General features: G+C 45.8%; 1 protein-coding gene across 3 annotated transcripts in view; it reads left to right on the top strand.

Moving 5' to 3' along the window:
* Positions 1 to 1,107: 1,107 nt before the first annotated feature.
* Positions 1,108 to 14,658, top strand: part of ADCY5 (adenylate cyclase 5) — an 836,213-nt gene continuing 822,662 nt past the window's right edge. For all 3 annotated transcript variants that reach the window (XM_088460724.1, XM_088460723.1, XM_088460725.1), the window contains exon 1: positions 1,108 to 3,537. In XM_088460724.1, the coding sequence (XP_088316850.1) occupies positions 2,611 to 3,537 (927 nt within the window). In that variant the 5' untranslated portion in view covers positions 1,108 to 2,610. The remainder of the gene's footprint in view (positions 3,538 to 14,658) is intronic.

Below are 14,658 nucleotides of genomic sequence, written 5' to 3'. Positions count from 1 at the left end.
ATCCATCCAACGATGTACTACAGCGTAAACATCGGAAACATCGATACAGATTGGGCAGCCATACAGATTGGGCAGCCACGCAGTCTGACCTGGTTCAAACACTACGGGCCATATTCAATTTGGGAGCGAAAAGTCCGTGCTGGATTTTTCGCTCCACATCGCAGGTTTTCCGGGGATAAAGTATCGGGCGCATGCCTGCTTTATCCCCGTTTTCAATTAGAAATCAACGAAAATGGGAGCGGGCGGAAAGGTATCGCCAAAAAAAACGGGAATTTTCGGGAAATATTCCAGGGACCCCCCTAAAGATGTTTCGATATGGGGGATCACTGAGTACCCCCATTTTTACCTGGTGAAGGAAGTCGGGGTTTCTAATAGCCGCGGCAGGTGCATATTTGCGGCTATGAAGAAGGGGTGAAGAATAGCACTTAGATTTTTTTTTTAAATAACTATTGCTATCAAATTTGGGGTAAAATAGGGGGTAAGCATTTTTTTAAGTCCCTAAAATGATTTTTTATAAATTCTGCAAAAATGAACCTGCCGCTACTCCCGCAATGAAGAAAACACCTGCCGCATACTTGGGACACCCAAAATATGATGCATAAACTTAGGGCACTACTATGATGCCTAAACTTAGGTCACTACTATGATGTTATATTCCTCCCTGTATCACCTTCATCCCAGTGTTATATTCCTCCCTGCATCACCCTCATTCGAGTGTTATATTCCGCCCTGCATCACCCTCATCCCAGTGTTATATTCCTCCCTGCATCACCCTCATCCCAGTGTTATATTCCTCCCTGTATCACCCTCATCCCAGTGTTATATTCCTCCCTGCAGCGTTATATTCTTCCCTGCATTTTACGCTATATACTGTAAATATTTCACACTGTATAGAAATCTACCACACTGTATAAATGTATCATTCTCTCTCTCTCTCTCGTTGTGGAATAAGGCATCATCAAATATCAGATCAGCCAGAGAACGTGGGAAAAAACCTGACAGCGCTGCTGAGCCAATCCCGGGTGGAGAGAGGCGGGAAAGTGGGAGGAGCCTGATGTAGACGTTTGGTTGAATGAGAGTACAAAGACTATTGGGAAAGGTGGACGGTTGGTGCAGCTGCTGCCGGAGTGTGTGGTCTGGAGAGATGTGCGGCATGTCTCTGTGCTTTGCAAAATCACTTGGAAATCTGAGCTGGAGCTACAGAGCTGTGTAATATCTGGTCTGTGCAGGAGCTGGGAGTCTTTGCAGGATGGGGGCTGCTGTGTAAGATTTGGGAGACTGCAGGATCTGGGTGCAGGATAATTCCATGCTGGCCTGTATTCTGGAGGATTCTGCAGACAAACAGTGAGTAAAGCCAAGTAATGAATGTAGTTTCCAGTGTGTGAGTGGAGAAGGCAGAATCCAAGAACATGCCAGCTCTGAGAGAAAAACCTTGCTTCTCCACGCATTGCTGACAGGATGCACTGGTAGCTGCATGCTTGGGAAATGACCCTGTGGATCAGCTCTTCCAGTGTGATCTCCCAGATCAGTGCAAGATACCCAGCAGAAAGTCTTAGCATATGTGAAGACCTCCATTCCTCATTACCTACAATGATGAATCCAGAAGAAATGTGTCTCTCTGTCAGGGATTGTGTATTCTAGAGCTCCAGATGAGGTACTCAGACCCTCCTGTCCTTCTCACACTGAGGCTGAATCTGACATCTGACCAATCGTACTGTTTGCCTTGGGGAAACACCAGCTCCAAGGAGTAATGTTATGCTGATATCAACAGGATGGACACTGTTTCAGTGATGGACACCATGAGGTTCTTGGGGATGTCTCCTAGCATCTCCTTGCTGATTGAGCCCTGCATCCATCATGCATTGTTTGCATTAGTGTAGACTAAAAATCACATCTGACAATTCATGGGGATTTGGCTGAGCTTGAAGAACTGAGGGTTAATTCGAAAGTGTTGTTAGGAAAAAAACAAATATCAGGAAGGAATCCGACCACTTTCCATGGTTGATGATGTGTTCCACTGTCTGATATTTACAGCTTGTCACCTGCCCAGGTGTGATCCTGTTGCCAGGTGTCCATTCCACACTTAGACATCAATCAGAGATTTGAGGATGATGTTTAAATAATTCCATCACGCTGCTTCAAATCTTCCCTTATCTGGATTTGCAAAATTATTTAATTTGTGTTATTAGAGGATTTGCCGTCCAGAAGGCTGATAATGGATTGAGCTGTGCATATATTTCGGCAGTGGGATTAGGAACACGGCAGTCAATACGTTGATATTTTTACTTTTTGGACTCTTTTTATTTATTTTTTGGCTCATCTTATGTGTTGTTTTTTTTCTATAACATTTGACGACATAAGGAAATTAAAACATCGAATTGACTCGTGCTAAATGATTAACATGGAGAACTGGTAGTGGCATAACTTAGATGTGGAAATACAATATTAAAATGGAGTTGCTGTAATAATTTGGGATTACGTGGTGTATATTACTTTAGCTATCTGTGACTTTGCATTTAATTACAATTCTGTGTAAAATGACAGATTTAACACTATGTAAAGTCCACAACTACTAGGTGGGGACCACTGAACTTCTTGTAGTGAGGGGACATGTCGAGGTCAAACAGTGTGAGCCCACCAGGATTTGGGGCTGCCGTATTGCGAGCAGGAGCCGAGCACAGGTCAGCTTGGGGTGAAGCAGAGACCAGGGCCAATGGATACCATTACTCAAGCCGGTCTTGTAGAAAGAAGTCTTCCCGGATGATGGGGCTATGGAGAAGTGAGGAAGACTATGAGCCCCAGGCGGGAAAGAATTCTATGTCAGAACATAAGGTTAGCTTCAGGTCCAAATCTGCATGGCAGGAGCATGGAGAGGAAAGCAGGAACAACAACAAACTGGCTCAGAAACAGCTTGAAGGAGAGGTGAGACCAAAATCTGTGGAGCTCGGCTTAGATGAGAAGGTAGCCAAAGGGAAAGTAGAAGGGGCTGAGGATGGGTCAGAGTTTAATTTTTCAATTGCGGTGTGCTGCACAGACGTCCTGCAAATATTCCGCTCCAAGAAATTCCAGTCAGATAAACTTGAACGTCTCTATCAACGCTACTTCTTTAGGCTCAACCAAAGTAGCCTCACTATGCTCATGTCCGTCTTGATTTTGATCTTTTTGGTTATGCTTATATTCCACTGTCTCCACGGGAATTACGAGGTGCCTAACGTTGCTGTCCTGTCTGTGGCCATGCTGATCATTGTTGTTCTTATAGCCGTCTGCAATAGGAATGACTTCCACCAAGACTATATGTGGATAGCTTGTTACACTGTCATCATGGTAATCTTCATGGTTCAGATAGTATCGGTTTTTCTGGTGAGACCCCGGAGTGCCTCCGATGGGATATGGGGGACAGTGTTTTTCATCTACACCATCTACACTTTGCTTCCAGTGCGGATGAGGGCAGCTGTTCTCAGTGGGGTTATTTTATCTGCCACTCATTTCGCCATTTCCCTAAAGAACAACACCAGTGATGAATTCTTATTTAAGCAGGTGAGATACTCTTTACTGCACTACTTCTTATGATTGCCTTCTTCCACATGCAAGAGTTGTCAAATCTCTTTTATGTGTTTTTTTTAACTTTTAACCTGACACATATCATAATATTAAAAATAGTAGCTTTGAATGGAGTAAAAATAGATGACATGGTGGTGGTTATAATATATAAACAGCAGTTGTCATTTTATTTTTTAAAAGCTATTATTTCCATAGGTATATATATATATTATTATTTTATTGTAGTCACTTGTAAAACTGGTTCTGTGGAATTCTCAGTGTCATGTACATCTCGATAAATCTGGAAGAGAAAGTGACTGGTTCACTCAATGAATTAGCCACATCGTGTTGTTGTCTCTTCTTCCTTTTATCCAGTGTGACCGTCTGATTCAACAGTTGTTTTTCCCTTCTAAAGCACCCATGAATATGCCATGGTATCCTCTGTTTCTGTACATTAGCAAATAAACTAATTTTGGAGAGTGGACATTTTATAACAATATGAATATCACATAACAGTCTCTTGTTGTTGAGTAAGAGGTTTGGAGGGTAATTTCAGTTTTTTAGAGGGTCATTAAATTATTGTGGATGTCTGATCACTATTTTTGCCTGCACACATCCCTGAGAATACTTTGCATGTTTTCCTGCACTCATATATGGGGTGAGAGGAAAAGTCTGCGATGTTGGTGGCCGCAAGTTACCAGTGTTTCAAACTTTTTCTCCAACACTTTGCGTCTATTGCTCTGAGTTGAATTGACCCTCATGTGTTTTAGGTTGTAGAATCCATTTGTATATTGCATAGCTGTACTTGTAAGTAATGTAGAATGATAAGGAATTATGTTCCTGTATAAAATAATTTGTATACACAGAGTGGCTGATACATAGTTGAACATATGCAGGTGATGTGTAACTTGTGTGTGTTTGCACTGCGCTGGCTGGATATGTGAACGTACAGTATGCAAGTACTGGCAATGCAGAGATGTACACATTTCAGTTACATCTCAACTAGCGACAGAAGAGGCATAACTGGGGTGTAATGGGCTGTTCCCACGCAGCTAAAGTTTTTGGTAAGGATGTGTCAACACCACTGCGTCTATGCAGAGGTGGACGTAAGTGTAAATATTCCTGTTTCCAGGTGTCCCATTTGCACAGTGATGATGATGATGACTAGTAGGTGTACACTTCTGCGTATGGTCAAATATACACATTTATTTCTGTGGGCACAGTTCAGAAGACATACACTCAATTTCCATTCAACTTTGCATCAGACACTGAATTCCCCAAAGTAATGCAAATATCAGAAAGTAAGAGGTCAAAATAAATCCAGTGTTGGGTTTATCTTTTGTTTGCTTCCAAGTTTAAAAAATAATAATGTGTAAATGTGCTGTATCTTTGTTTTGCTGTATACTCATTCTGGTATAGTCTATTATTGTTTTCTCTCTTGCTGCCATCTCTCTTTTTATCTACTGTATCTCTCGCAGATTTTTCTCTTTCTCTTGCCCCCTATCTTCTCTGTCCTCTCTCTCGCCCCTTCTCCCTTTCAGTCACTTGCATTCTATCTCTCGCCCTCTGGTTCCCTCTCTCTCATGCCACCTTGTCTCTCATCGCTCATCCTTTTTCTTTCTCAACTGCACTAATGTGATGGTGTGCATATACAGTGACAAAGCTGTTCAGCACAGTTTCCTTTTGCTAGACACCCAGATCACGGTGCAATTTGACTACATATGGGTGTCAAAGTAGCATTTATCTGGTTGGTAATATAATGCGCCACGGGGGCGGATTGCAGTGCAGCAGAACATGTCTGCTTACAGTACTATTATCTGTTCTACCTGTGAAAACATTGGGGTATATTTACTAAGGTGCAGGTTTTTAGAAGTGGTTTTGTTGCCCATAGCAACCAATCAGATTCTACTTAACATTTATCTAGCACCTTCTAGAAGGTAATAGCTAGAATCTGATTGGTTGCTATGGGCAACAAAACCACTTCTAAAAACCTGCACCTTAGTAAATATACCCCATTGACTCTACACACACAATCAAAGGTCCATTGTTCTACTCCTCCTTCGACCATAACAGATCTTATTCCATCTGAACAGGTTGGCTTTTTATGAAGTAGGATCAGGTCATGTATGGTACATTGGTTGGTTGGGTTGAACTAGTCATGTCTGGCAGGTCCAACAAATATTAATATTATTATAAGGTTTTGTTTATAGAACATACATTATGAGTGTAAGGAACCATCAGCTTTCTGCATAGCTGAAGCTGGGATTTGCTTTCTGTATCTCAGTAAAGAGTTGCGTTGGGTAAGTGGCATATTTTATTGTGGCTGATGGTCTCAGTAATGTTTGTAAATCTTTCCATAGATTTGTCCAAATTTCTCTGTTAGTGATTCAAAAAGGGTGAGAGACAGGCACAGGGATGAGTTGGAATCTGTCTGGCTGTTTTGTACCCTCCTAGATTTCAGGGGATGTAGTCAGCATCCCGGCGTGCGGCATGCCGACGGTCTAAATACTGGTGCCAGAATTCTGATGCACACGTCATCTATTCACGCAGCGGAAGAACGGCAGCAGCCAGGCTTGTCTGAACACTACCTTTGTTGGGATTCTGACTGTCGGGATGCCGCTAACAGTATACTGACCGGCGGCATCCTGAGTGCCGGGAACCCATACCCAACCCAGATTTCAGGCAAAATTACGGCCTTACTGTTTTCTAAGTCTACCGGTAAAAGGGACAAGTTTTAGGTTTGTGATTTCATGCAATTGCTTCTCTTTACTAGTTTTAATATGAAAAGCACAGATCAAAACCAGCAGATTATATGTACAAGCATTGGGCTCTATATTATGGTGGGTCAGTGGGTGTGTTCTGTATTGCTACATATTGCGTTGATACAGGATGTAGTTCCTCTGTAATTTATTGAGAGCACGACTACCCTGCTCCGTAGCAGAAATTTTCTCCCTATCACCGAGAAGCTACTGTTCTTCACTTCACTGGTTCTCCATTGACGGTTATGGGTAGCTCCATGTCCAGATGGTGTTACCTAGCCGCCAAAAGCTAAGCTTTTTTCCCTTGTTAAACTGAGTTGAGCCGCATCCCTAAAGATGTTTATGGGCATGGCAGTAAATGGCACAAAAATGTATAAATTGGTAATTTCTTACTGTTCGCCGTTTTTAAGATCGGCATAAGCACTGATAACTCAGCTAAAACGCAAAAGAAAGGAGTTATCACTGCTCTATAAGGGTGTGGTATGATATGTTGACCGTCATAATGTCAACATTCATAATGCTGACATGGTCCTAATATCGACATTGACCATGTTGACATTCATCATGTAGACAATGATGAAATGTCAAACTGTTAGAATGTTGACATATTGACCCTGGTGAGCCAGCCGTGACTTACCTGCTCCTAACAACGGCAGTGGCTCTAGCGGTGTCCTCCTGGTTCCGGCTGTCATTTGAGCTTCACTTTTGAGGCAGACAACTGATGGAGTGGCAGTTCAGCCCTATGCCTAACTCTCCCTCTAGTGCTTAACCCTAAACCCACCCCCCATAGCCTAACCCTAACCTCCACTTAGTGCCTAACCCTAACCATCTCATGCCAGCCTAACCCCAATGCCAACATTCTGACAATGTTGATATTTCACATGTCAACATTCATAGGATATCCACCTGTTGCCTATCGACATTTTATCAGTGTATCATAACTGTCGACAATGTGGTGTTGATATTGTTAATGTTGAGCTAATGACTGCATCTCCTTCATAAATAGATCCCATAGTTTCTTAAAACACCAAAATTAAAATATTCAGATAAAGCCCATGAATGTAAAATATGCTGATCAGAGTTAGCCTGACAGTCCAGTTCAGCTCTATTAGAAAGTAAAGTAGACACGTCCTGCTGCATTTCCATTTTAGCAACGCCGGAATTGCAAAGCTGCTTGTCTGCGGCTTTGCAATTCCGTCCTCTGCTGAATCAGGCCCAGGGTGCTAATGATAAAGTCAGACTTAAGCCGGCCATACATGGTGCGATATGCACCGTGCGACGCGACAGAAGATCCAATGTCCAACATATTGGGCGGTCCCCACACACGTTGAGCGGTCGGGTGGTCGACCGCCCGATATGCCGGCTCCTCCCTCCCCCACCCGGATAGTACTGCATGGGATTGCACATTGCATCCCTAAATCAACTGAACCTACACTAAGATCTGAGGGTGTGATGTACGACCCCACGGGTGCGCGCTCTGTCCGATATCATGCCCATACACAGTACGATAGAGCAGCCAAATCGTACAAATCCGTCGGATCGGCTCCTTTATCACACCGTGTATAGGCACCTTTAGGCTGTCTGGGGCTAGGCTTCCTAGGCATCTGCACATGAACCTCTAGGCATCATTCTTGGAGTTCTACTAGGCACAGTTCACCTTCACTGACGTATACATTCCATCACTTTCACGATGAGCCATGTGACTTAGTGACATTACTAACCCCTAACAATAAGTGGTGACAATGCTATTGGCCAAATATAAGTATATATTTAAATAATATTCATGTCACTTGTATATTATTTACCTTTTTCATCTTCATAACTTGCTTGAAAATCATTTTATGATCATATGCATTTTAGTTCATTCTCGTATAATGCTATTTATAGAAAGAGCAGGAGGATATCTTGTGATTCCCACTTGCTGCATTCTTTTATGGTGATACACCTATAACAGGCATTTTTTCTTTGTGACTGTTGCTAATATCAATCAGATTTCCATGATCTCTACACCAAAGATTGCTCAAGTAGAATATTTAAAGGGGGTTTACACTTCTATTTTAACGAAACCTCAAGTAATACGTACATTGGTAAGTAATTGTTACTAATATTCAGTGAAGTGCGGTGAGGTCAATAGCTAGGGAGACACATATGGAGATGGGTCTGAGTGCTGGGATCCTGTATCACCCCCTACTCATTGTAACTCTTCCCTCACTATGGGATGCAGTTGGCATTCTGGCGTGCGGGATACCGACGATCAGAAGACCGGCGCCGGAATCCAGACCGGTCGGTATCTCGACACCAGTATCCCGACTGCCGGCATCCCGAAGGTTAGTAACGGAGTGTTAGGGGGAGGTTAGGGTTAGGTAGCAGGGTTAATGTTAGGCATTAGGGGGAGGGTTAGGATTTGGCACCGATGAGATAGTGTTAGGATTAGGGTGCGGGTAGGGGGAGGTTAGGTTTAGGCACCGGGGAGAGGGTATTGTGTTTAGGGCGTGGGGAGTTTAGGTTTAGGCACCAGGGAGGGTTAGGGTTGGGATTAGATAAATACTTACTGCTCTTCTCTATGGGTGTCGGGATTCTGGCTGTCGGGAATCCGCTGTCAGTATTCTGACCAGCGGCATCCCGACAGCTGGAATTTCATACCCAACCCCTCACTACACTAAGCTTCATTGTCCATTGATTCTCTTACCTGCATCACTGTGTCTTCTCTTGCTGCTGCTGAAAGAGTTCCGATCTCTAGACACTGCAGTGCACTTCCTGGTCACATGACACTTCCAAGGTGTCCATCAGTGCTTAAGACACACCTCCCCATACTCAGAGGCATGTCTCTATTAGCTCTCTTTCAGTGCAGCTTAGTTCCCGTGGTGTGGCCCTGCCCTCAGCTCTGTAAGCAGTGTCTGAATATACAGAAGTGAGGCTGAGCTGTTGCTGCCTCATCTCTCATCTCCCTGCAGTCCCAGGGAGCTCCACAAAGCTGGTGAGTGTTAACTATAAAATGATTACAATAAACAAAGACGATATCTATGGGCAAGATGTACTAAGCTCTGGAAAGTGATAAAGAGGAGAGTGATAAACGACCAACCAATCCGCACTTAACTGTCATTTTTCAAACAAAGCCTGTAACATGACAGTTATGAGCTGAGTGGCTGGTCGTTTATTATAAGGGCACGGTTGTGCCCTTATTTTAAGGCTGCATCTAAAAAAATGGATTTCTCCATAGAGAATTCTGAAAGGGGGGCGGCAGGGTATTCAAGGGGCTATACCTCAAAAGCTATAGGAGGTACGGATCTGAAATTTTGCATGGCCGGGTAGAACTGTCGCCCGGTGCTGCATGCCAAATTTCAGGGCAAAAACATAAAAAATGAGGACATGGGAGTAATCTAAAGCTACAACTGTCACTTTTTACTGACTTTCTCAAGTAGGAACCTTTTTCTGCTGTAGTCTATGGGAAATTTTTGGGAAGGCAAAACTCAGGTTAGGGGTGGAATTTAGACTTGGGGTTTGCTTTATTAGGTAGCTATTGTGCCAGGGTACATGCTTTTGGGGTTCAGGTAAATTAGAAAGCTACAGTTTTTAAACTATTACCTCAAGAATGCGCCATTATAAAGATAGGACTTTTCAACTTCTTGTGCAGCCGCAGTTGGAGCCTCCAGCAGGTGTAGTGTGGCTTCACTTGGGTGCACAAAGATGGCCGTCGATAGCGGGCAATGGTAGCAGCGGCGGGGACATGGCGGCGGCGGGGACAAAAGAGGTGGCGGGGACTTCAGCGGCGACGGGTTGCGTCAGATCCAGGCCCGCCGCCGACACCCGAACAGGCGCTGGTCCCGCAGCTGCTGGGTGCCGCCGGTGATGACGTCGCGAGCTGTGATTGGCTTGCGGCGGCCATCTTTGATTTTCAAAGATGGCCGCCGCAAGCCAATCCCGACTCGTGACGTCATTGGAGGCGGCGGCACCTGAAGAGAACCACAGAAGCCCTGGGGAGGTGGCAGCCACCCTCCAGGTGAAGACGCCAGAAGCCCTGGCGGGTGGGCGCCCACCAGGCAAAGATGCCGAAGCCCTGGTGGGTTGGCGCCCACCAGGCGAAGACGCCATAAGTCCTAGTGGGCGTCAGCCAAGTAAAAAAGCTGAAACAGGCTGCCGCCCACTAGGTGAAGACGCCAAAGCCCTGGCGGGTTGGCTCCCGCCAGGCGCAGAAGTCCTAGTGGGCAGCAACCAAGTAAAAGAGCTGACACAGGCTGTCGCCCACCAGACGAAGACGCCGAAGCCCTGGTGGGTTGGCGCCCGCTAGGTGAAGACGCCGAAGCCCTGGCGGGTTGGTGCCCGCCAGGTGAAGTTGCGGAAGCCTTGATGAGTTGGCGCCCACCAGGCAAAGAGGCCTAAGCCCTGAGGTGGTGGCGGCCACGCAAAAGAGCTTAAAGGTCGCCGTCCCCCAGGTGAAGACCTGTAAAATAAAATATTACAATATTAAAATGTGTTGTGTTATTTTAATATTTTTTTTACAGGTGGACTACAGGTTGCAGTGGGCCCTAATGCCCAGCATGCTGGTACTTGTGGTTTTCCAAGTACCAGCATGCAGGGAGGTGTGCTGGGACCTATAGTTCACCTGCAAAATAAAATATTATTTAAAATGCACCACATCACATAATCAACCTGGCACCCACCGCCCAGGGGTGCTGGGGATAACTCTGGGCTATCAGCCTAGGCCTGGGGTGCCCTGAGGAGGGCGACCCCTTTATTGGGGGGGTCCCCAGCTCCTCAGGGATCCCCGGCCTGGGCTGCCTAGCGGTCAGGGGTGATGCTGCGTCTGGGGGACCCGGTGAAAGTGCTCCCCTGGCTGTGGCATCACTCCCCCGCCTTCCGCCTCTCAGCCAATGAGCGGTTCTCACCATTGAATTCAATGGTGAGAACCAAGCATGCCCTTTTCAAAAATGGCGCCTTAGAGCCATTTGTGAAATTCAAAGATGGCCGCCGCGAGCCAATCACGGCTCGTGACATCATCGCCCCGCCCCCTCGGCTGGCTTAAAATACAGCCAGCAGCGCGAGCCCCGTCTATTCAGTCAACGGCCGGCTGGAGAGACCAGCTGAAGCATGAAGACGCCGGGAAGCCCTGGATGGGCGGTGGCTGCGCAAAAGAGCTTAATGGCCGTCGCCCTCCAGGTGAAGATGCCGCAAAAACCCTGGATGGGCACCGGGCAGAAAAAAGAGCTTAAAGGTCGTCGCCCTCCAGATGAAGACGTCGCAGAAGCCCTGGGGGAGCAGCAGCCATGTAAAAGAGCTTAAGGCTGCTGCCCCCAGGTGAAGGTCCCAGTAAATAAAAGATTTAAAAGACGGTATCTGTCTGTTTTATTTGAATATTTCTTTTGCAGGGATACTATAGGTACCAGCAGGCCTTTAGTGCTCCGCCTGCTGGTACTTGTGGTTCTCCAAGTGCCAGTATGCGGGGGATGCCTGCTGGGACCTGTAGTACTACTGCAAAAGACAATATATAAATATATGCACCACACAACACATATCAACCCAGCACCCACCGCCCAGGGGTGCTGAAGATAGCCCTGGGCTATCAGCCTGGGCCTGGGGTGCCCTGAAGAAGGGGACCCCTTTATTGAGGGTCCCCAACTCCCCAGGGATCCCTGGCCTGGGCTGACTAGTGGTCAGGGGTGATCCTGCAGCTGAGGGGCCCGGTGAAAGGGCTCCCCTGGCTGTGGCATTACTCCCCCGCTAGAAGGAGTCCGGTGCTGGTTCTGGGAAATACAGGGGGGCCTTATGCATTTTTTTCCCCTGTATTTCCAGAACCAGGACCGGCTCAAAGCCCTGTGCTGGTTGCGCTAAATACGGGGGACCCCTATGTCATTTGTCCCCTGTATTTTGGCAACCAGGACAGGTTCTGAAAAGCCTGGTGCTGGTTGTGCTTAATACGGGGGATCCCTACGTCGTTTGTCCCCTGTATGTAGCACAACCAGTACTGGGGCTCCAAAGCCCGGTGTTGGTTGTCTTCTAGGGGGCGGGGCTATGCCTTTTTTTTTAACACATTACATTTTTAACAGATGCGTAGATGGATCTCACTGCTGCATTCGTTCATCTATGACTTGTTGATTTGATTTTCTCAGGTGCATACGCACTACCAATGAGCCCTCTGTCGCCCACTGATGCCACCTTTGCACTGCACTGATGCCACTGCTCTGCACCACTGCTGCTGCCGCTACCCCACACGCCTACAGCCGTCTCGCACTCTGCACCTCCCAAACCAACCCCCTGTGTGCTGTCCCCTCTTCCACCTGCTTTAGTGTTCCGTTTTGTTGCCCTTCTCCCCTACAGGTGGTCCGGTTTGCTCATCCAAACCCTGACAGTTAATACATTTTAAAAAAGCTATGAAATTCCATAGACAAAAACCTTACGGTTTCATATGTCCCATTAAGGCTGCTTAGACATGATCTGAAAATTCACAAAACCTATTGATTTTCTGCCACTCAAACTTCAAAAAGCAATGAAATTACGATCATTAAGGCTGACATCTTAATGGACGTGTTCCTTGCGCAATACAGATATGGTATGTCATCACACCCTGTGGTTAACTGCAGATTCAGCACTATCACAGAATGAGATTGCTATCACTCACAAAATCGTGGAGCTGCTAATTCACAGAATTGTGTGCTCATTGGAATACACACATGCAGTCTATGCAACTGAGGTTTGAGCAGACAATAGAGCTGTGCAGATGGGATAAAAGTGGTGTGGATGGGGGAGAAGACACAGCAGCGTGGATAGGTGAGACACAAAGGCGTGTAGAGGAGGGAAGGTTATGCAGTACAGAGTGGGGGGGGTAACCAAAGTAATGCAGATGGGTGGAAAATAGTGGTGCAGATGGGGGGAAACAGAGTGGCACAGCTTGGGAGGACAGCAACATGGATGGGGGAAGAGAGTGGCATGGACATGGGAAGACAGAGCAGTGCAGATGGGTAAAGACAGATTGGTGCGGATAAGGGAAAACAGACTAGCACAAATAGGAGAACACACAAAAGTAGGGATTGGGTAAGACAGATTAGTGTGGATGGGTAGGAAGACAGAGTGGTGCAGATGGAGGAAGAAAGAGTGCCACAGAGGAAAGGAGACAGCTGCGTGGCTTAGGGGAAGGCAGTGGTACAGAAGGAAACAGAGTGGCATGGATGCAGGGCGGTGCAGATGGAGAAAGACAGATTGGTGCAGATGAGAGAACACAGATTACCATAGTTCGGAGACCACACAGCAGTAGGGATTGGGGAAGACAGATTGGTGTGTATGGGGGAGGAAGACAGAGTGGTGCCGGTGGTGGGGGAAGACAGAGTTACACGGTTGGGGGACCAGAGTAGTGCAGATGGAGGAAGAAAGCGTGCCACAGATGAGAGAAAGACCACAACGTGGCTGTGGAGAAGGCACGGATGCAGGGCGGTGCGACTGGGGAAAAACATTGGTGCGGATGAGGGAACACAGACTATCACAGTTGGGAGACCACACAGCAGTAGGGATTGGGGAATATATAGCAGCATGGAGGCATATAGGGGAATAAAGTGTACATGCATAGACAGAGTATGATATTTTTAAAAATAAGGGATCTGAATATGTATTCTAAATGAGATAAATGTATGCAGTGAGAAGGATGTTGGAAGCCAGTGAGATTGTTTTGGTGATCAAATGGGAAGATTGTGGGCACTGACTGCATGTGTGTATTCCAATGAGCACACAATTCTGTGAATTAGCAGCTCCACCATTTTGTGAGTGACAGCAATCTCATTCTGTGAGAGTTCTGAATCTGCAGTTAACCACAGGGTGTGATGGCATACCATATCTGTATTGCGCAAGGAACACGTCCATTAAGGCGTCAGCCTTAATGATCTTAGTTTCATTGCTTTTTGAAGTTTGAGTGGCAGAAAATCAATAGGTTTTGTGAATTTTCAGATCATGTCTAAGCAGCCTAAATGGGACATATGAAAATGTAAGGTTTTTTGTCTATGGAATCATTCTCCACTTTATCACTTTCCAGAGCTTAATACATCTGCCCCTGTAAGTTATAAATATCTTCTTTGTATTATGCTAGTCTTTTTTATATCAAATCTCTGGGGTATGACAGGAAAGGCTCTGCCTACCCTGACTGCATGTCACTGCTAATATTGCAGCCCAACCTGCCCATATGTTACTTAAGTTGTATTATATTTTCAATTACTTTTCCCAGTGCTGTAGTGGAAAGGGACATCTTTATCTGGTTAGAAGGTCGACAGTAACCATGTTGACATTCATAATGTCTACAGCACAATGTCAACAATATCCATGAATCCATGAATTTACAGTGTTTTCACTTAAAAGCAAAAGCATATGATGATATATT

This window comes from Taudactylus pleione, unplaced genomic scaffold, assembly GCF_031769625.1.
Source record: "Taudactylus pleione unplaced genomic scaffold, aTauple2 ptg000977l, whole genome shotgun sequence".
In the NCBI taxonomy this organism is placed as follows: Eukaryota; Metazoa; Chordata; class Amphibia; order Anura; family Myobatrachidae; genus Taudactylus; species Taudactylus pleione.
Note: the sequence above shows the minus strand (reverse complement) of the source record. Positions and strands in the feature narration are given on the sequence as shown.